Source organism: Chiroxiphia lanceolata, chromosome 4 (genome assembly GCF_009829145.1).
Source record: "Chiroxiphia lanceolata isolate bChiLan1 chromosome 4, bChiLan1.pri, whole genome shotgun sequence".
NCBI lineage: Eukaryota > Metazoa > Chordata > Aves > Passeriformes > Pipridae > Chiroxiphia > Chiroxiphia lanceolata.
Genome location: NC_045640.1, coordinates 12,761,264 through 12,783,236, shown reverse-complemented (window position 1 = coordinate 12,783,236; position 21,973 = coordinate 12,761,264). Strand labels below are relative to the sequence as shown.

At 38.3% G+C, this 21,973-nt stretch overlaps 2 protein-coding genes across 2 annotated transcripts in view; both read left to right on the top strand.

Annotated features, from left to right (window-relative positions):
- Positions 1-7,636, top strand: part of MAN2B2 (mannosidase alpha class 2B member 2) — a 30,052-nt gene extending 22,416 nt beyond the window's left edge. The window contains 10 exon segments of the mRNA XM_032686116.1: positions 832-1,088; positions 3,005-3,196; positions 3,465-3,717; positions 3,821-3,931; positions 4,043-4,235; positions 4,892-5,002; positions 5,005-5,043; positions 5,407-5,519; positions 6,395-6,512; positions 7,392-7,636. Of these exon segments, the coding sequence (XP_032542007.1) occupies positions 832-1,088; positions 3,005-3,196; positions 3,465-3,717; positions 3,821-3,931; positions 4,043-4,235; positions 4,892-5,002; positions 5,005-5,043; positions 5,407-5,519; positions 6,395-6,512; positions 7,392-7,486 (1,482 nt within the window). The 3' untranslated portion in view covers positions 7,487-7,636.
- A 4,274-nt stretch (positions 7,637-11,910) lies between these two features.
- On the top strand, positions 11,911-21,908 carry LOC116785964. The gene is made up of 5 exons (XM_032686188.1): positions 11,911-12,006; positions 13,889-14,221; positions 15,624-15,737; positions 17,400-17,533; positions 20,375-21,908. Exons 1-5 carry the CDS (start codon positions 11,952-11,954, stop codon positions 20,552-20,554), a joined length of 816 nt encoding a protein of 271 aa, XP_032542079.1. The 5' UTR covers positions 11,911-11,951; the 3' UTR covers positions 20,555-21,908.
- Positions 21,909-21,973: the final 65 nt, after the last annotated feature.

Here is a 21,973-nt window from a genome sequence, read left to right as displayed (position 1 = left end):
TTCTGCACCAGATGCATGAGTTGTATTATGTATGGAGGGATCAGGAGTAGACCCCGTTGATGCCACTGCAGTAGGTTTTCTGTGCTATGAGTAACTGGACATATGCCAGTCCATAGTGTGAAGTACAGACAACTTGCTTTAATTTCTCATTAGTCATAACTAACCTTTTTGTCCATGTAATCTGCTCAGTATTTATCTAGTCCTGTTTTCTTGCCCCAAACCAGAAGTAGTACTAAATTATATAACTATACCAGGGAGGATACATGTCATGGAAAGATGATTAAAAACTGTTGCTTAAGGTATTTTAGTATTAAGTAACACTGGTGTTCTGTTTACTGTTCAAAAGTCTGTTACATGCTTCTACTTCATTTCCATGTGCGTTCCTTAAAGGTGAGGGTGCATCTGGGTGCTTCCTCCTCTTTCCGTGAGTTTTCTCTTTCTAGCACTAGTCACGTCCCTTATGTGTTAGTCTCTTTTTTGTCATTTGACTGATTACTTTAATTTGTGATTGTTTCTGCTCATATAGACATTTTGCAATGCAATCTTAAATCAGGATCTGCAATTCCATATTCACATTAAAATAAGCTCGAACCTTTTAATTTGCTTAGTGACCTTCTTTCTTTCACTAGAAAGGCTCAGCTTAATCCAAGTTCAACATGTTCCCAATAAAAAAGCACCATGAATTTATAATTTATTATTATAGGAATGGCAGGTTTAGAGACTTACTATTAAAGTATATGTTTTGTAATTTAGGGCTTATGGCACGTGAAGGTAGTTGCCTTGCTAATTAATTTTCTGTAATGAAGCATTGTTGTGTATGTTAATGTACAGGTTCAGACCTCAGTGGAGTCCCCATCTACCTATGATCTGTATATCCTAGTTGCAATAAGTGGTCTGAGCTACAGAAAATACAGTGTTAAACCCTTGGATGGTAAGCAGTCTGCATTTATTGGGAGATCAATCAAGTACAAACGAAGAGACATAGCTCGTGCAGGTCAACAAAGTCGACAGTTGTTTCCTGTGGTTAACAGCTGCTACCAGGTGCTGTTTGACCAAAGCACAAATCTAATGCACAGCATTACAGAGAGGTGAGATTGCCTGCTTGGTTGGAGTAATGTTTCAGATTTACTTCGTAAAAATAAGTCCAAGTACTGTATTACGTGTCTTAATTCCGAGACTCAACTAACAGAGTGTCCTTTACAGTCTTTACGATTCTTTTTTATCTCCAGTTCACATGTCCTTCTTTTTACAGGAAACTGCAGCACTGGTACAGATGTGATTCCATACTATTTCTGTGATGATGCCCTGTTTAACTATGTGATTGGTCTAAGATGACATACCACAGTAGTAACTAGTAGATCAGCAGAATCTTAGTGTACTTTAGAATGAAAGAGAGTTATGAATTTGGGTTTGTATTAAAAATTACTAAGTAAGCACATGCACTATGGCTTCACAATGAGCTGTAAGTGATAAAGCAAGAGCTTGCTTACACTAATAAGCAGTGTTTTGCAAGTCCCATATCACTCTTTCTGTGGTAGAAAGCTACAAAACTGTTTGAAAGGAAACAATTAACTCTGGAATTTCCATTTAATCAGGCAGATAAAGTGGCAGAATAATCAAGATTTAGGTGAGATTTGGAATTTGCAGGTGGTCTTTCTCAGCTGATGCAAACTGGCCTAATTTCTTCAGCTTCAGTGGAGTGCTATTCTTTTTGCCTGTTCAGGTTCAGATTGTCAGCTATTATATACCGATGGAAGATTTGACCCCTTTGACATTGCCTGGTGACAACTAAACCTCTCTCACCTTTGTGGTTTTGTTCATAATTCTGCCTCCTAGAGCAAGAACTTGTTGTCCAGTGTAGTTAAAATCAGCTTTAAAAGTATAGATGGGTCTTAACTAAGAGCCCTGGAGTAAGAATTTCCTCAAAGTGCCTCCAGATCATAACTGTCTCCGGATTCTATGAGAAATAAAATGAGGAAGAACAAAAATCTAGATTCAGATTCCATTTTTCTACATCCTGTTCTGGTAGGCAGCAAGAGCTGAAATTCAGCACATAGAAGAAATGAGATGTTCACTTTTCTTAACAAGCCTTCAGGCAAGCTCGAAATGTTTGAGTTTCAGCAAGTTTGCTGTGGGGTAATTGGAAAGAGTGAGGTGTCAGGTCACAGTGGGAGGCAAGGTTAAAAAAAAATTGGGATCTTAAACTATGAATCCTTTTAACTTCAGCTGTGACAGTTAGAACCTCTAGATCTTGCCCGTGCATTGGAATTGCCTCATAACACGAGTAGTAGAAAACACTTGGATATGTTTTCTCCTCAGTCATTACAAATTGTGAGTAGCTGTATTAGCATGAGTTAAAATGTTTGACAGATTATATGCCAGATGAAATGATTTTCCCTGTTTTCACAGCAAGATGCCAAAGGCAGAGCAGGTAGCTGAGGGCAGAATCTTAAGCTGCCTTCATATGACTTTCCAGAAGTTGTGATAATAAGTCATGAATAGCTAAACTGTAAGCTTCAGGGGAGAGAGGAGAAGGCAAAGTAGGTACTGAATGAGCATGAATGTCATTACCGGTGTTAAACATGGGAACCTGCATCATGCTGATTTACCTAGCTACAAAGTTAAATGAACCTGATTATTCGTTAATATAGTGCAATGTACCTAATTTTTGTGAGACGGGTAGTTTTGATCCTGTGGCAACTCTCACGTCAAAACAATGAGCTTATGTAGATGATGGTTGGTGTTAAGATGTTTCTTTTTCATGAAAGCATAAAAGGACATAGAAACTCCATTTATTTACACACTGACATATCTTAATGGGAAGCACTTTAATTCCCAGCTGTCCTCATTTCCTTGCTACAAAATAAATTATCCACTGTGAGGAAACATTTATTTATTTTCCTTACATTTCCAGCCTCATTCCTGTTGCAGTTCAAGTTTGCACCTATTATGTACAAAATGTGTTTGTAAGTAATATAATTTTTCCTCTTCTATGGATTCAAAGGGAGACTAACCAGACTGTCCAGTTGACCCAGGAGTTCCTTGAGTACCATGTGAATGGAGACACGGCAAAAGGGCCAATTTCAGATAACTACTTGTTTGGGCCAAATGCTTCAGCTGTTCCAGTATCCAAAGCAGTGGGGTTGGAAGTGGTTTCTGGAGCCTTGATGACAGAGATACGGCAGTTTTTCTACAGGTGCGATACCATTACAGCTTCACTTCACTGAATGTTTAATTTTCTAGATATGTATATGGTTAGTTCTGTATAGTTACTCCTAAACAGTGAGCTCTGTGTACTATTTAGGATTTAGACAAAAGAACTAGCATGCACCTGCTAAATGTAGTGCTAAGAAAGCACCTTGTTTAAATCATAGAACCATAGATTTGTTTGGGTTAAAAGGGACCATAAAGATCATCTAGCGCTCCACTTTATGAACTCTTCATCTTTCCTCTCATTTTTATAGTAATGTTACTTCTCAGGATTACCTATATGCAGTGTACACCAGGATTTATACAGTACCAGAAGGCTATGATGGGAAGCTGCTCTGCCATAGGATAGAGCAAGAATACAGTGTTGGGCCTTTGGAATTAAATCGTGAAGCAGTTCTGAGAACAAGCACAAGTTTGAACACTAAGCAGCTTCTCTACACCGACAACAATGGATATCAGATGCAGAAAAGACCGTTCAAGGCGTACGTGAATAACACAGTGGCTCGGGTAGGCACAAAGGTGTAATCCAAAGTCAGTTGTGTCTGTCTTTGTTCTCCATCACTGATGTGTGGTTAATTTTATCTCTGCATGATTTGCTGTGTGTTTACAGAACTATTATCCTATGGTCCAGACCGCCTACATTGAAGATGATAACACAAGGCTGATGCTGCTTGCAGAAAGAGCTCATGGTGTATCAAGTCAAGGGAATGGACAAGTGGAGGTAACATATAAATTTTTTCTTTTTCTAGGAGAGCATAATTTCATGGCTGCTGATAATACAAGTAAAGCCTGATGGCTGATTACTGTTGTGACATTTACCTTCCCAATACAGGTGATGCTACACAGGAGACTATGGAACAACCTTGAGTGGAACGTGAATAACAATCTCACTTTAAATGACTCTTCAGTGGTTCGCCCTGTAATTTGGCTTATTTTAGGAACCAAGGCTGTCACCAATATTTTGTATCAGACAAGTGGACTGGCATTAGAACATAGGCCAGTAGTAATATTTGGAGCATTATCAGGTAACTCATTCCATTTCCTGTGCTGTCTTTAGCATCTGAATGGCTTATTTATGTTGCTTTGATTTATGCTGTCAAGTTTGTAAATGCAGACTTGAAGCCTCCTGTGTGGCAAAGTTAGTATACAGTGAGTTAGGAGGCAGATTTAGAGCCTGCTAATTAGTTTGCATTAGTTTCAAACATGGTTGTTGTCCAAGTGTATGAAATGTTTCTCTTGTTATGTAATTATCTCTATTTTCAGAGGAGATAAATTTTAAAAGGATCTAATGAGAACAAAATGTTCACACAGGGAATTAGTGGGAAGTAGCTAGTGCACCATATATCAGCTTCCTGATGCTGAGTCCTTAATGACCATTTTTGAGTCATTCTTTTAAAAATATTTGTTGGCTTATTAACTAAACTGAAGCCTGGTAGTGAAATAGCAATTTCAAACTGCATTAAATTTGTTTTATGGAAAGGTCTGGTACACTTCTCCAGCAGTTAAAATCATGCTGCCCTCTGTTTTGTATCTTGGAAGGCCTTGGAGGAGAAAGCATAGCATCTGCCTTTCCTCTGCCTTGGCAGAATAAGCAAAAATCCCTTGACCCTTCCACAGTACCCTACCCAGGCTTGTGTGTGTGATGGATGTTAGTGTTTGCTTTGTTTCACTTTGCATGGAGGAGATAAACCAAAGCTACCTGGACAACTTCAGCAGAATTCAGTCCATGGATCACCTGTTACTGTGCCACCTAATCTTCATCTCCAGACCCTGAGCATTCCAGGGTGGAGATACGCTCTAATCATGCAGAGCAGATCCGCAGCATCCGCATGGGTAAGTGCCTTCAAAAGGGGTTGCTGGATGTTACACTTAAATAAGCTGGGTTTTTTCTATCTTTTGTGGCTAGTACTTTTATTTATTGAAACTGTTAAATTCCTCAGTCTTGAAAGTTAATTCTGATATACGATTTCTGTACTCAAATAGTAAAATACTTCTCCTGCATGAGTTCTTCATGCCTTTTAGTGATATTCCTGTCGACAATGGGAGCTGGGTATTTCTTGATGTTAGTCCTCTTGCTAACTTTAAAAAACGAGGATTAAGTTCAAATGATAAGAGTGTAAAGTTAAAAAAAAAAAGTTTAAAAGTTGGGTTTATTTTTAAAGCAAGAAAATATTTGCATTTTGATTTCTCTTGAAGGTAAACAGAAGGAAGGTGATCCAGATTTCAGTCGTGTCCTCCTAAGACTTAGACACTTGTATGAAGTTGGAGAGGATCCTGTGCTGTCTCAACCTGTGATGGTAGATTTGAAGGTAAATCTAACACTTCAAGACAGAATACCAATTGAGGTGTTTTTATTCCAGAGAGAACTGTTTCTGGAATGACACATCCTGTGTGCTAGAAACTCCACAAAAGACAGATACAAAAATATTAGTGTAACCTCAGAGGGAAATGGGCCTTTTTTACTTTACTCAGTTTTGCAACACTGAAGCCATTACTTCAGATGAGGTTGCCATAGGCACAGCATGAAGATCTGCTTAAATATGGGTAGGACTGGTTCTGCTGAGCTCTTGGTTGTGGAACACTTCCTGCCATACCTTAACCAGTGTAGAGAGTAGGATTCTGTTTTGTTGTTTCTTTGGCTATTGCAAGTTGTACCTATAATTAATGAAACGTGGACAGGATTAAAGGAAACAAACGTTTTTTTTTTCTCTATGGTTTATTTCTGCAAGTTGTTGAAACTTTGGTCACTTCCATTGTGTACTTGCATTTTCAGTTTCTTGTTTATTTGATCTTTCATGTGGAGCTATTTTATAATCCATGGAAGGTGGTTATTATTTTGAATTATGAAATTTTAATTGTCATGACAGAAAGAAGGGGAGCAAGGTGTAGGATTCTGTTTAGAAAAGTGCAGTGTGAGTTTCAGCCCTTTAATGGAGAGATCGATAGGCTCTTTGCCACAACACAGAGGAAGCTTTCAGCACCTCAGCTTCTTGGTTTGAAGCCTGTGAATCTCTGTTTGCCCTTGTGCTGCATGACCTTGCAGATTTTAAAGTTTCTCTGCTCTGCTTAACAGGACAACGCTAGAGTTGAAAATTCTACTCTGGTCTAACTGTGTACTAGACTGGTGAGTGTGATACTGTTCTCAATAAACTCTAGTTTGATTCCTGGTGTTTTCTTTACTCAGTCTTTGCTTAAGGGATTAGGATCAGTGACAGTAGTGGAAGAGCGGTCACTCACAGGCACCTGGGATGTGAACACTTTGAAGCGGTGGAAATGGAAGACGGCACAATACCCGGGCAAAGGTAGGTGGAATAACATGGTTGGTGCCCATATTGTTGTTGACTCTTGAAGCTTGATGAATAGTCTAATTAAAAATATCAAAAAATTTGCAAGATTAGACACTGTATTATTGTTTTGTGTGATAGACCTGGTACCTGTCACAACCTGCACGTAGGAAAATTTAGCTAAGATTCCTGCAAGTACCAGACTGTTGTATTTCTCCGATGGCTTGTTTTGCTTACAAGTGTTAAAAATCATTAAACCTTCCTGGAGTTGTCTTTGTCCAGATAGAAGTGGCTACTTATGAATTCACACTTTTGGCACAGATAGATTTTTTTAGATGCTGATGAGTGTTTGTCTAAGCTTAAGCCTGTGCCGCAGAAAACAGACAGCTGCAGTTAAAAATCTCCACTGTAATCAGCTTAAAGGACTCTGTGATATGATTCAAGTTAGGGCTGACACTCAAGTCAAATGCTGTGGGTGACCTCATTCATTTCTCATTTCCAGTTAGTTGCTTGGGCATTGTCCTCACTGTCACTTACGTCCATATATGTGCCTTGTAAAAAGCTTGCAGAGCTTTTGGGACTGTCTGGGTGAGAGTTTAGAGCTCTACTTGACTTGCAGCTGGGAACTTCCTTGCTGTTTATTCATAATGAGGAAAAGGTGCATGACTTTTCACATTTTCTGTGTAAGTCAACATGTGAAAGGAAGATAAATTTTTATATGTTTGAATATTATGAATGGGTGCATCTTAGGCTCCATATTACTTGTAGTTTTAAGGAGGAGAATATGCTGAAGCACTAGCTTTTAGGGAAGGGAGGGGTTAAAACTGTTATGATAGAATAATGTGTCCATTTGAGTAAAGCTGCTTTAATAATTACCAGCGGTTTTGTGTTTTACAGGATTCTTCAACAGCACAAAGACCTCAGAAAACTTTACAGTAACTGTTCACCCAAAGGAAATAAGGACTTTCTTTGTATACTTTCAGAGTCAATAAAGTTTGGGAATGTATTTCAGGAATGAATATGTAATAGCTTCCAATTTTTATTTCAAGATATGAGTGATGATCTTGAAAAACATTCTACTGTTAATGAAAGAAAAAATAATTTTTGAATAAATTCTAAATTTAATTAAACTGTTGGCCTGAGTTGTGGGTATTTTTGTTGGTTAATTATTTACAACTCTTTTTTTTTCCCCTGAAACTTTTTCAATGCAAAAATGACCTTGGTGTTGCAGAGTGAGCGTGTTGGACATTTTTGTGCTTGCTGTGGATGGTTTTAAAGTGATTGATTCTATAATGCTTCACTGTGGAGCACTAACAAAGTCGTATTAGTCCTACAGTTTTGAATTGCTTTTCTGATTAGTGATGACATCAAGAGTCTTCTCTTAAGATTTTAGTTGTTGGAGGAGATGACTTCCAAATCACAGAAGAGTGATTTGCCAAATGGTGTTCTGTTCCTACATGCAAGGAAATGCCTGTTGTGTTTCAGCTCCTTTGTCTTTCGGGCAACAACTGCAAAGTTTCTGCTTTGCTGTAAACTGAAATGGAATGTACTGTTTGTATTCCTTTGCCCTAAGTTCATTTAAATTGTGTCTCTTAAGGGTCAGAATTGATAGACTTTGCCTGACAGAATCCTGGTCCTGGATGTTCACTCTTGTGTTCTGGGTAAACTGAAGCTGGTTTGTCAACAGGTCTCTTGCCCTATGGCCAATAACTTACTCATCATGTAACCTGAAGGAGGAACATTATTCTTAGGATACTGTGAACTTTCTTCCTTCTCAGCTCAGAGAATGTGCACGGTGGTAGCAGGAAATGTTTCATTAACAACAAATGGAGGTTAATTATGGAGTGCTGTGTGGAGAGGTTAAACTGACAGTAAGTGCAAATTCTAAGCAGATCTGATTGAGCAGCAGCAAAAGGAAACTTGGAGAGCAACTAGATTTACTAATAGCTGGTATGCATTTATGTCCAAAATAAAAACTGTATTTCTCTATTTTTCTTCTTAGCTCTAAACAATGTGGAGCTGTAGAATCTTATGCTTTTCACATGCTGTTGGGCATCTCTACTTATTTTACTTATTCACCATGAAAATGCCCATAGCTGAGATGAGAATCAAGTCAGTCACTTCACTGAAGTGATAGTGATGAATTATGCTTGGTGCAACACTGTACAAAACTCTGTTTCTGATGAGTGAAACATAAAACTGAAAGAGGAAATCGAGAGGAAAATAGGTGCCTTTTCAGCCAGTTAATAATCCCAGATCTAGAATCACGTTAAAGTGACATTTTGCTGTGGCAATTGTTCTAATTTACTTCAGCTGTTCAGCAATAATTTCCTCCACATGGAGAGACTGTTCAAGAACAAAGAAAAAGAGTGAAAAGGGCTCTTCCAGAATAGCTATTGGGAAACAGTTATGCTGAAGAACTGTGCTGGTGGTCAGCTTTTCATGAAGACAGCCTGTGTATACTCACCGGTTGCATCTCATTAAAATCACTGCAGAAACTGCCACATTCAGTTACTGGATGAAGAAAAGTTGTTTCGTATTTCTATTGGTTTTTTTCATACTTGGCTATAAAGACTTGGTGATGTGCCAATCTAACCTGCTCTGCTGCAGTGAAAGCCATTTTCCTGCAACATTAAGCCCAAAGGGGAAGCACGTAGCCCTGTAAGCAGGATGCAGTAAAGGATGATGGCAGATATTTTTCATTTTATTTTGTGTATGTATTTGGGAAATGAAATGTCTTCAACTGAGTCTTTTTCTTTGCTTGTACCTCTTCTCTCATTCCCTGCTTGGTTCTGCCATGTACTATAATGGTTATAATGTGTAGGTTATACAGGGGTATGATTACACTTCTTGCTTTTGTGACTGAGTCACTAATATATGTGATGGTAACAGCAAGTCATGTGGGTAGATTATAAAAATTGAATTGTATCTTCAGTGACCAATTGCATGGTCAGTTCTGGCCAAGCAGCAAAGGATCCCACAGCTGCTAACTCTGGGTGCTGCTTTGCCAGATGGCAGGTTGATAAGTTTCTAGTAAGATGTGTTAGAACGAATCCTACAAAAACCTTTTAATGCGGGATAATATAAACAGGAATACCTCAATACTGCCTGATTTATCTGTTTGGAGGGTTTCTACTTTGATTTGTGGAGACTTTCTGATTTAAAAGAAAAAAAAATAAAAAAGAATATTTTATCTGGAGGTGCAATTGGTCATCAGGGGATAATTTGCCAGAGTCAAATCTTACATCGCACCAGAGACATCCAAGGCTCCGGTCTGTAAAAAGCATGGCATTCCTGCTAGAAGATGTTGTTGCATATTTTGTATGTTATTTTTCCTGAGAAATCTCAGCCCAAGCAAAAGGAAGCCTGCAGGCACTCAAATCTCTATAGAGGGACCCATTTGCTAATCATCCTTTTTCTTCCCTCACATATGGGAAGATAGTGAGGAGAAATATTGTGGTGTTACATGAAGACTCAATAGAAATCAAGCCACTCTAAATACTACTTCCAACCTTACATCACACAGGATATACAAGAGAAAAGAGTGTTGATGTAATGTTATAACCAGAGGACAAAGTCATGCATGCATGCAGCATATTTGTGCTATGGTACATAAACCTTGGTGGTAATTTCGATTTCATACACACTCTTCTCAGTTTTGTCACTAACACCTCAAAAATGCTGTGTTGCAAGCTCTCAAGCAAGTCTGACATAAGGGTAAGGAGAAGGAAGAGGGTTTAGATCCTCTGTTTTTTCAAATGTATTTTTCAATATGCCTCTTTGAATGTGACAGAGAAAAGTTTTGGGAAGATGGATTTGTGGAAGGCATCTAGAAGAGACTGGCTATAGCTGCACTGAGCAGCTGCTCTGCAATCATCTCTAGCACGCAGGTGAATAAGTATACACATTTACAGAATCCAAATTCATCAATGCAGTTTCCAAGGTTAACTATGATTAAGTTGCAGAAAGAAAAGAAAAACTAATAGAATCTTTCTGTTATTGGTGCTTCCCTGACCCACGTGGTCATTTTGTGTGCTACACTTACTCTGGCAGCAAAGGTCACTTAAATTCTGTCACCACACTTTTCCACCCACTCAGTAATGCTGTGATGAGAGTTTGTGAGGTTGTGTTGTAAAGCAGTACAATGAAGTAACTAGGGCTAAAAATAAAGCTCTTAGCCAACCCCTTTTGCTCTGTGCCCAGTTCATTTCATCTCTGACAGTAGATGCTTTGGATTAGAACTGAAGCATCACTCAGAGTAAATATAAGCTGCTATCAGCACTATGGGAAAAGCTTCAGCCAGTTTCTAGACACATTTTTATTATTTTTTTAAGTTCTGTCATTGCAATTTTGATGTTACCCAACTGAACATGTTTGTGGGACAATTTTGTCTAACCTGGTAACTTTACATTTGAAACATCTATCCAGGGAATAAATAAGGTGAGAAAATGGAAGCAATGTTTTGTCTTCTGGGCAATGTCTCTGGCCGGGGAATCTAAGTGATTCTGAATTGCAGCCAAACTCAGTGCTGGAGAATGTTAAGCAGCATAGAGTTATCTACATTTGTAGAAAATTTTTTAATAATTTAGGGCAAATAAATTTCAACATGACCCTCAACTTGACAATGTAACTGTAGATCATTTTATTTTAACTCATGCTTAAAACCCTCCTGAAATAAGCCTTAGTTAATGTACATGGCACTGGTATTGCATTAATGCAGCTGCAGCTGTAGAGGTAATTATGAGATCATTTGCATACACAGTGTAGGGTCCTGGATTGTTTCCCACTGATGTCGCGGGATGTTGGGGCCGCTGCGAGTGATGATTTTGGAACTCAGCCTTCCTCAACTGCTCCTGCCAGCGGAGCTGTGCTGCTGTTAAGGCAAAAGTACTGAAGTACTTTTCACAGTAGGGAAGAATTTAGGTGAGATCTCAGCAAGATGACAATGAAATGTGTGATGAGGAAAGATAGGAGCCATACTTGGCTTCAGCATAACCCATGTACGGTCATTGTCTCTGGCTTTGGATAAGATTCATCGGGTTGGCTGGAAGAGACTGTGCGGTAGCTAAAGAAATTTCATCTTCATAAAGTGCATTTAAATGAAGGGTTTCAGAAGGACAATGGCAAATGCTCCCATGAAACCACTCTAAGTACGGAAAAGCAGTTCTTTATGTCATACCAGAAGAAAGGCTAATCTAGTGTTGAAAGGCAATCAGTTAGGACACAGCTTAAAATTTAAAGAAGAAATGTCTTAGTTTCACACAGGATGGCTGAGCTATAAAACTGACATAGCTGTGACAACAGTTTCACAGAGTGTAGGGAAAATTTGAGTTGCGTTTAGGTTGTACTATCCTCACCACAAGGGAAGAGGAAGTTAAACTACGATTCTGACGATTTCATTTGTTGTTTTGCTGATCTTTAAACAAGACACCCTGATGCAAGCACTAATAATCCTGCATGATGATCATAATTTCACTGAAACTTCTTTTAACAATGTGTTTTGGCTGCTTAGGTAAGCACTGCTTATTTTCTTTGTTTTGTTTATAGTTAGTCACCAGCAATTCTTGAGCTGGATTTAAAAATCTTATGGTCTATTCACATCAAATACACTTGTGTGTGAGACAAGGAGAATGTTAACTATATTTTCATAATGCTGAAAGTACGATTAAAATGCGTGGGGAGTCAAAAAACATTTTCACAAAGATATTGTTATAAAAAAAGTGCAGAGGAACACACTGATGACTTCAACACCCAAAATTATGTTAATTTAATGCAAGCACCGTATTTCTTAGGCCTTCTGACTTGAATATTTTTTATGACAAACACTGAATGTAGAATTCTAAGATGTTAGTGATGTTTTGTTTTAGATAGGTACTGAAATGGAAAGCAGGTAAGGTTTCATGATTCTTATTCAATACAAATTGTACTGTATAACAGTGAAGGTGTTCAGTATAAATTAAAAAATGTAATGGAAGAAAGGGAGAGATTAAAAGATTAAGCAAGGGCAGAAGGATTTTTTCAGTGAGATTTTTCAGAAAAGCAGTAAAGTCACAATATGGAAATGTGGATAGCACAACTGTATTTTAAATGACAATCCAAATGAACAGGAAAACTGAAATTACTGATCATTTCTTTAACACTTGAACAGCTTCCAAGTTGTCATTTGCACTTAATCAATTCTTTCCCTTATTTTTTCTGCTGTTTATATTTCTCCTACACTGTCTATATTGCTCTCTGCAAGATGGAGATTTCTAACTCCTTTAAATATGATGAATGTGTGGCTTTTTCTATGGACAAAGGAGAAAAGTTTCTCTGTATATTTCTGCTAGAACTTATCAAATGCCATTTTAGGATGAGATATGGAAAAAATCATGTCATTAGTTATATGTTGGTATGAAATGTGCCTGAGTCACAAACAGGATAAAGTTTGGAAGAAAATCATGCTGTTTACTCTCATTATGAGTAATTCTTCACTTTAATAGTATAAATGTTAGAAAAAAGGAAATTATAATTCTTCATGCAGCGTATGAAACTAATGATCTCAGCAGTCATGGGGATAGATTTGATAGGATTAGCACTTTTGTGATGAGCATCAATGCCATTAGAATGTAAATAAAGTTATCTGATATCCCTACAGTGGTTTCACTGGAAGAAAATATTTTACACAGTATTACACAGTATCTCATGTATCACCCACTTTGCATGTGGACAGTGAGTGAGAGATTCAAAGCAGTAAAGAGTAAAAAGTTTGATTTCTTGTGATACTGTCCAAGTCAACCTTAGCTAAAAGCTAGACAACACAACTGATGAGAACAACTGGGGTCTGCATAGCATATTGTATACTTGATAAATGAAGGAGGTGAATCTGATGCTATGAACTACTTTTCAGCAAAAACTTAGTGGAAGAAGTTAAAACTAAATAAAAGAACCCACCTGTAAAATGCCATACACTTGTCACTAATTAGAAGCAGTGCAGGATAGGAACTCCTACATGGTGACGAAAATTGTAGTGGATTTTTCTTTCATCTCGATGAGTTTTTTGCTGTTAACTAACGAATCGTTTTGAGTGACTCCTTTTGGTCGTTCTTTATCTGGCAGATAGGGTTTAATATCCTTCAGACTCAATCTCTTTTTATAAAGCTTTTTGTTGAAAGTAAAAAACATAAAATCTTCATTTATTGCACACGAACAATGATGGAGGACTTTAACACACCAGATTAAAAGTTTACTTCAGCCAGAAAGTAAGTGCCATCATTGAAGGGAGAAATGGATAGTAACTAATCTTAAAAACTAATGTCATATTGATTTTACAGCATTAAAATTATTTTAAATACAGTTGTAATGACATCTATTTGCTGCTTTAACCTTTAAATCTGTATGTATTTCTCCACTAGCTACAGGTCCTAGTAATTTAACAGTCATCCAAACACCAACAAAAATAAATATATCAACTGGAGACTACACTGAAATCACCTGTTTTTGGGAAAAAGATATTATTATGAGATATAGAGTAAGTTGGTATCTTGTTAGTAAAGCAAACATCACTGAAAGTGTATCATCAAAAGTCGTCTATGTGTCCAACATCACCCGTGAAAACAAGGATGTGCTAGTCATAAAATCTGCCAAAGTAAATGACACTGGATTTTACTACTGTGAGATGATTATTGAAATACCTTTCTATAAGAAACTATGTGGAAATGGGACAACAGTGATTGTTGAAGAGAAAGGTAAGCTAGCACAAAGATATGTGTGCCATTTTATTTATCATAAAGATTCTTTAGTTTGAACTGTGTTATGCATTTCCTGCTTCTCCCACATCTCTCCCTGAACACTGTGGATCTCAGGATGAATGAGACAAACACAAAGAGGGCCTGAACAACTCTTAATGACAATTGACTTAAACTCTCTGCCTTAATATCCCCTGTGTAGTGTTCCTTTTCTTCTCTAAGGGTTTGGTAACAGGAATTATTACTTAAGGTTTACAAAAAAGCTTTGCAGCACCTGTATGTTTCACACAAGACCCAAACACCATTCCTCCTCAGAAAGCTTTTTTAGGATAGATGTGAGACACTGACTGAATCTGCCATGTGGTAACGAGGGGCTGAAACAATCACGTGGTTACTCTGTTCAGTTACCTGTACCCTTTACTAACCATTTTAATTTTTTATTATTTTATTATTCTTAATAAAAAGTGATAAATATATCAACATGGAACATAGAGCACTATGGACTCTGTAAGGATTTGTGTCCATAAAGCTGTTATCACAAACTTTTTTCTATAGGCTGTGTCTCCGTGTTTTACAACAGTCATATGCTAACATTTACAGGGGAGCAATGTGAGGTCTGAATTCCAAATTAAGCTTGTAAAGCATTGATACAATTAGTATTCACCCACAATTAAAATCTTCAGCAATAGGAGTGAGATCTGTTTCACCTTAAATAATTAAAAGAATGTGACATACCCAGAAAACAATTTATCTCACTTCTGTTGCACAACTGTCTCAAGACACCGTGCATTACTTTTGGAAGATGCTGATCTCTACCTCTCTTTATATCTCTCAACAGTAAAGATTAGGGGACTAGGTATGACTAGGCCCTTAACATTGTCAAACATCACTTGTATGGTCAAGTCACAGGAAGTAGCCTTTCCAATCATCCAGCACAGTTCAATTTTGGACAGTATTTTATACTGTGAGTAACTGGTAGTCCAAAGGGAGGCACAAAAATTATCAAAGATTTAGAAAACATCAGTGATAGAGAATCAATGAAGTAGTGTTCAAAATGGTGGGAAATGAATATAAAAGGCTGTTATAGAGCTAAAATAATCTAATCTCTTAAAATGAGGTAAGAGATCTTATCTCTTACTTAGTCAACTACAAGCAGAAAAGACTCACATTAAACACTTGGGAGGAAAAACTGTCAATCTGCAAGAGCTATAGGAGGGACTGACATTACTGTTCATTAGGCATGCATCCCTCAGGAATGATGAACTGACCTTGCATTTGGGGGGGGCGTAAGACTGACTCCTGAAGTAATTTTTAATTTTAATTGTTTTGTGGGTTTTTTGCTATGATGTTCTTCTATTTACCTTTGAACACTACATAACTTATTTAAAATATATACTTGCAGAAGCTGACTCACCGAAAAAAACAGATTTGGTAATATGGACCATCGTTCCTTTCTTAGTGGCAGTGGGAGGTTTGTATCTTTGCTACAGAAAGAAACAGTTCTCCACACTCTCTGGTGAGTGATAATATTTCCATTAACACATATTCTCTAAGGTAGATGTTTGTTTTGAGACGGCTGGCGAGGTGCACTCAAAAGGTATTTCTAAGAGGAATTTCAGTGTATAACTTTTGCTCACCTGGTCCTGGTCTGCTGGGGTGCCTTGAGCTGAGGGGAGGGATCAGAGGCACAGCTTGTAGTTCAAGTGAGCGTTCTTACAGCCACTTGCCTTCCTTATTTATCTTTCTAAGGAGAGAGTGATCACTTAGACTGAAGATCTTGACCTGGCCAGGGTATTGGAGGATATCAATTCTAAAAATTTCTTACTGATTTCTGACTGAAAAAGTGAGAAACCAGAACTTAGCTCTGCATCCTAGTCTTACCTCTTGGTGGTGACAACTGGAAGTGACATCTGAAAGACTCAGCCTTGGAGACTTTGTTCTAAGTTTTGTTTTTTTAAGCCGTGATTTTATTTTTCTTTTAATTATTAATTGGAGGAAAGTGGGGGGTTGCAAAATCCTGACATTAAGGGTGGAAGAAGTCACAAGAAAATATAGTGAATGACAAGGGTACAGGACAAGTATAAATGTAGGGCGTCTGCGGACAGAGGGCACAGATCAGTGACATAACTTAAGGCAGCCTTAAGTAAGTAAGCTTACCTGAGTAAGTAACTGTAGTGTGAATATTATGGTTGCAGTGTGAGGTTTACTCAGCGTGTGAGAGGTCGGGGATACAGATGGAATATCTATGACTTGAGATGCAATTCAACCTGCAGATTAAAAAAGCAGGGAGAGGGGATTTAGACAGGTGAAATCCCTGAGCTCCTATTACAGTCATTGGAGTTGACACAGGCAGCTGTGTAAATTGACCCCATATAGGTGTCTGCTTACGAGTGAGCTGATCAGCCCTCTTCTTTCGTGGCACAAACTCTGCTGAGCAGCTCTCCATCACATAAGGGGTGTTCAGGAGGGAGGGAGGGAAGGAAGGAAAGAAAGAATTTAGGTTGCTCATTGTCACTGCTGTAAAGGATGTAGGAAAAAGTAATCAAGTGAAACCCATTTTCTCCTATGTATTGTCTTAGGCTGTAAAGGCTTTGCAAGTCACATTAACTTGGTGATCAGCTAGACAGACCTGTGTCCTCCTGCAATTTTCAAATTGCATTTTAAAAGATCCTTGCCTATTTTAAAGGGGTATACTGAGGTCATTTTTACATGGCTTCATATTCTGAGAGAATTTTTTTCTGAACTTTAATTTGACCCTTCTAATATATCGGAGGGGAGGGAAAATAGTAAATAACAGAATCAAATAAATAAGGGAACTAAAAGGGATGTCAGGAGGTCATCTAGTACAATACCTTGATTAAAGCAGGACTACAACAACAGTAAATCAGACCAGCTGAGGCCAAGTTTAGCTGAATCTTGAAACCCTCCAAGGACAGGCCTTCCAGCTGGGTGCACGTTCCAGTGTTGCACTACTCTCCTATTGAAGAGAGTAGTAAGCCACCCACATGTAGCTTATTTAATTTGCAGCCTGAATACCACTTCAGCGCCTGTCATCAAGACTGGCTATGCAAGATCTCTGCACTCTTCATTTCAGTGCTTTGTAGAGCTCTGGTAGAGTACTGGTGTCACTCTGGGAAGGGACAGTAAGCAAGCACTGACCATAACTTGGTTTGCTAAGGTGCTGCACAACCTCTTGTGCTGACAGAAAGGCATGAGGAGGAACAGATGCTTGAGGTTGCAGAGCTTCATGGGAGAAATGAATCTACCAGAGAAGCAGCTGAGGAAAACTCATCATGTAATTCTGCTGAATGGGTAAGTGGTTTATAAAAAGACTCTCGCTATGAGAGGACTTTCAAGGTGAGGCATTGAACAGAAAGCACACGACAACCTGCTGTTCCTAGAACAGCATCTTCCTACACACTGAAAAGGTTTAAAGAAAAAAAAAAGGTTTTCTTGCAAGAGACAACACTCCGAAATAAGAAAAGAGAAATTCATGTAGTTAGCAAAGTACTGACTTCTGTCGTTATATTTAATGACACCCTAAAATTTCCTGGAGAAGAGAGCACCAAAAAGCAGAGAATATCAATATAGAGACTGAGTGAAAGAAAGAAGTGTAGAAGTAGAAGATGGCAATAAAGTCCCTTTATGTATAATTGTATATGAAGCTCAAGGGGCCTTGGACCAGCTTCAGCTCATAGGGCCATTAGAGCAGGGAGCGCTTGCTGAGAGCAGGTAGCAGATTTCTGCCAAGCTCCTTTTTCCAGTCAATTATTCATTTTTCAATTACATTAAAACATAAAGTAAGCAAGGGAAAGAAGCCCTGATTTAACCCTTGCATAGGCAAATGCAGCTTCCATTGCAGTCAGCTGGACAGGCTTGGGCAAGCCACACAGAAGTGATGTAAAATGCTCAAGCCCGTGGTCACAACTGCAGTTACTGAGCTTACAGATTCCTGAAGTCTCCTGTTAGAAAACCTGTCTGCAGCCTTGATTTGGTCACATTGGTACTGAAGTCATGGTGAGAGAGAGTATCAGGACACACGTAGTGAAATAGTAATATCTGTCTTTTACTGAGCAATAGTAATCATTCTAAAAAAAGAAAATGTATACCTGGGAAAATTCGTGCTCTGTAATAACTAGATTCCCACTGAAGCCAAGAGGCTTGCTTTTACTGGAAATATCATAGTGGAAAATTTTAGGAATATGAAGCATGAGATGGTCTGGTCATAGTAATAAAATATTTTAATTACTAGCTATAAAAGGATAACTCTTCTACTTGTTAATATTTAATGAAAATATAAGAAAATAAGGTTGAGAATAAGAAAGCAAGCATCCTAGGGGGTGCAGAGTGAAAAGTTCATTAGTAACCATTAATTGTTCAGGGTTTGTATGGGCAAGATTCTTCCAGAGGTTGTGTGAAGGCAATTATAAACTATCTTTTGTAGTTGCTTTACAGTTTAGCAGCTACCAGCCACGGCAGCATGTCATGATATGGATTCAGTGTCTTCTTTCATGTAACAGATCGTTTTGCTATTTTAGTGAAAGCAGAAAGAGTGGTTTCACAGTGGTATAATTTTAAATGTTAAGGCACAATTGGATCTTATAAGTCGTTCAAGAGATCCAGTACGTTAGTAAAGCCAGTGCATAAAAAGTGTATGGACACTGTTTTCAAATAAATTAAGCCAGTAGTGGTTAGCAAATATTATGGTGTCTCTGGAACTGCACTCATTGCCTTTCAATTGTTTGCAGAATATGGTCAGCTTAATTTAAACTTTTTTTCTGATTGTGAAAAAGGAAGTCTTTAAAAAGTTTGCACTAGTTTTTACATTGCTTACCCTTTGTTTCCTTTTTAAGTTTGGAAATTTGCTGAACATTCTGAGTAGGTTTGGGCATCATTTCTAGAACAGCGAACATGAGGGTTCTGTCCGCCCCTGCAAGGCTATTTACAGTCTCATGCTTTTTTTCCAGTTCCTGGAGTTGTGAAGGCAATCTTGTATCACAGCAATTGAACCAAGGCATGGATTTTATTCTCGCCTGTATTGTGTGTCACAACAACACCGAGCAATTAGGTCAGGTGACAGTACATAGTTCTAAGTGCCTAACTTAAACTGAGAGGGAACATCTTCATAGCAAAGCTGGCTCCTGTAGCTGTGCTTTCCCTATACAGCATTTTTCTCTGCCTCTCGAGAATCATCCCATATTTCCTCAGCTGAGATGTTTAGGGAGTGTTTCTCAGGCAGTTCTGCCAGCTGCATGGGAATTTGGCCCTTGAGGGAATTCCTGCAGCAGTTGATGACTTTTTCATCAAGTTCTGCAAGTTCCAGCCCAAATCTAAGCACTGTTGTAGCGTTAATGCAAACTTCCAGCTCATGGAAGCACATATAAAGCTCATTGTTGAGAGTGGCTCTGGTTGTGCAAAATGCATAGAATCACAGTCCAGATTAGTTGGCTGTCCCTACCATGCCTCCTCCTGTTTGGCATTCAGCTGGCAGGTACCTCTCGGGCTGAACATGGTTCATCAAAACATGTGAAGAGAAGAAGCTACCCCTTCATGACTCCCACCTTTTTATTGGTTTATGCCATGTCAGCTTGAGAATTTGATTTCCTATGTCTGTGAGCACAGATCTTTGTGCACATTTCAGGCAGATCTTTAGTTCTCAGGTTGAAGGACTGAAGTTCTCAGGCTGAAGGACTTACCTACATGTGTTTAGGAAATGAAAACAGGGTGATATCTGCACAGCCCAGAATAGCATCTGAATACCCCAGCAGTGTGCTAGTTTAGTGCCTGAAGAGAGCATCCATCCAGAGGGAAGAGTAGGATAAAGCTTTTGGGAAATAGCAGAGTTAAAAGATTAAGGGGATAAAAAAGCTTTCCATTTCAGATTTCTTAGAATCTTGTCTACACTGGAACTCGACATCTTTGGTATTCTAAATAAGTATTTTGTGTCCATTACCTAATTAACTAAGAGAATCGAATCCAAACATATAGGAAGGCTTTGCCTTTCAATGTTAGTACTGAGACACTCTTTCCATCTGAAATTATAACTCCATGGCCTGTGTTTCTTTCTGTTCCCTGCTGTATCTTGGATAAAAGTTCATTTTACATGTACTTTATGGGTAAAAGTTTTGACTGGAGTTTTCTGTGCTTTTTAAGGCTGTGTCTACGCTTTATGAATCACTTGAATTTTTTTGCAATGAATCAGGAGGAGAAGATGACAAATCCACTGCGACTATTGTATCCAATGCAGCATGTGAGCAAATCCCACAAACTAGGGCAGCTGAAAACTCTAGAATGAGACAAGGATCTGCCATCTACTTTGACATTCAGAACTAAATCATAAACAAAATATGGCTAAATAACTGTGAAACTGAAAAATATGATAATTTGCTGCTGCAAGATGGATTATATGAGTTTCCTGTCAGAAGCTTGTCAGTGGGACAATATAGAAGAAAAAAGGTTGTTTCCGAGCAGTTTTTGAATGTTTTGTCATGAACAAAACATTCTAAGGAGTCTGTGAATTTGGAGGGTATGTAATTTAGAAGACTGTCTTCAACTCTTCCTCTGGTGTCCAGAAATAATGACGTGCATTACCATACTTTGAAAAATCTTCTGGACTGAACAACATTCTCCAACAAAAGCATTTCTTCAGGAAGCCCATGTATGAGCAGCAGAAGGTAGAGAAAAAATATATATGATGGTAATCATTTGACCAAACAGACACTGCTACACATAGGATAGGGTCTGGTCTCTGAAACTGTCATCACTGCTGACCACATCACAGCCAGAGTGGTATGCCAGGAGGGATTATATTCCTGTGGAAAGAGACTGTTAGTGTTAATTCATTCACACACTTGGAAAAGTCTTCCAGAGAAAGAAGTCTCCTACGCACAATGAAATACTAGGTTTAAATGACGCTATATATGTATTATTATTATTATGTATAATTATTGTCTAACTGATGGAGGAGGGCTGCTTGAAGGAGATGGGGGTGTTAACACTTGTTCCACTTTTGCCAGCTCTAAAACTTTTTTAAAAATTCACGGGAGAAAAATCGAAGTTGAAAAAGTTAAGGAGAACCTGGCTTGCAGGCCTGAACAGAGGTGAAGAGTATTGGCAGCAAATCTAATGGCAGTTGTCTAAGGGCTGCTGAATACCAAGAGTGGACATCTGAAATGTGAATGTGTTTATGTACCAGGGTTATGTCATCTTCTGTTAATGTTTTCTCAGAGCTTAGCTGGAGGTTAGAGTATCTTGCCAGCAATTCAGGGAGAAATGACTTCACTGCTTAAGAGATTTTTACAGCTTATACCTGGACAGTGCAGTAGACAGAAACTAGCTTTCCCATAACCCTTAAAAAACAGTTTGTGTAGTCTCAATGTGGGACTGACTTGCTACTAAATATTTGGCAATAAAATCTTTGTGGCCATACAGCATGGCTCATGGTCTGGCTCTGCCTATGCTGGAGTGACTGCAGTTCACAAAGCTACCTCTCAAATTACTGTAGCTTGGCTGTGGCTCACTCTGTGGTGTGGATCCTCTTTCCTGGCTTGTTCTGTAATCTGCTCTGAATCCCCTTCTGCAGTAAATATCCTGCTGTCATAACTAGACTGTAATCACTGCACTGTGAATATATCTGAGAGAAACTGTTTGATACAGTACATCTCATGGTATTTATGTATATATTGAATAAAGCAAGAGATAATTCTTTTCTTTCTTTTGAAGGTCAGTTACTTTAAAATCTTGCTGGTTTTT

Coding starts and splice junctions, on each gene's coding strand:
- LOC116785964 (XM_032686188.1), top strand. CDS start 11,952: ATGATGATCATAATTTCACTGAAACTTCTTTTAACAATGTGTTTTGGC. Junction 12,007..13,888: donor AATGTGTTTTGGCTGCTTAG/GTAAGCACTGCT, acceptor TTTCTCCACTAG/CTACAGGTCCTAGTAATTTA. Junction 14,222..15,623: donor AGTGATTGTTGAAGAGAAAG/GTAAGCTAGCAC, acceptor ATATACTTGCAG/AAGCTGACTCACCGAAAAAA.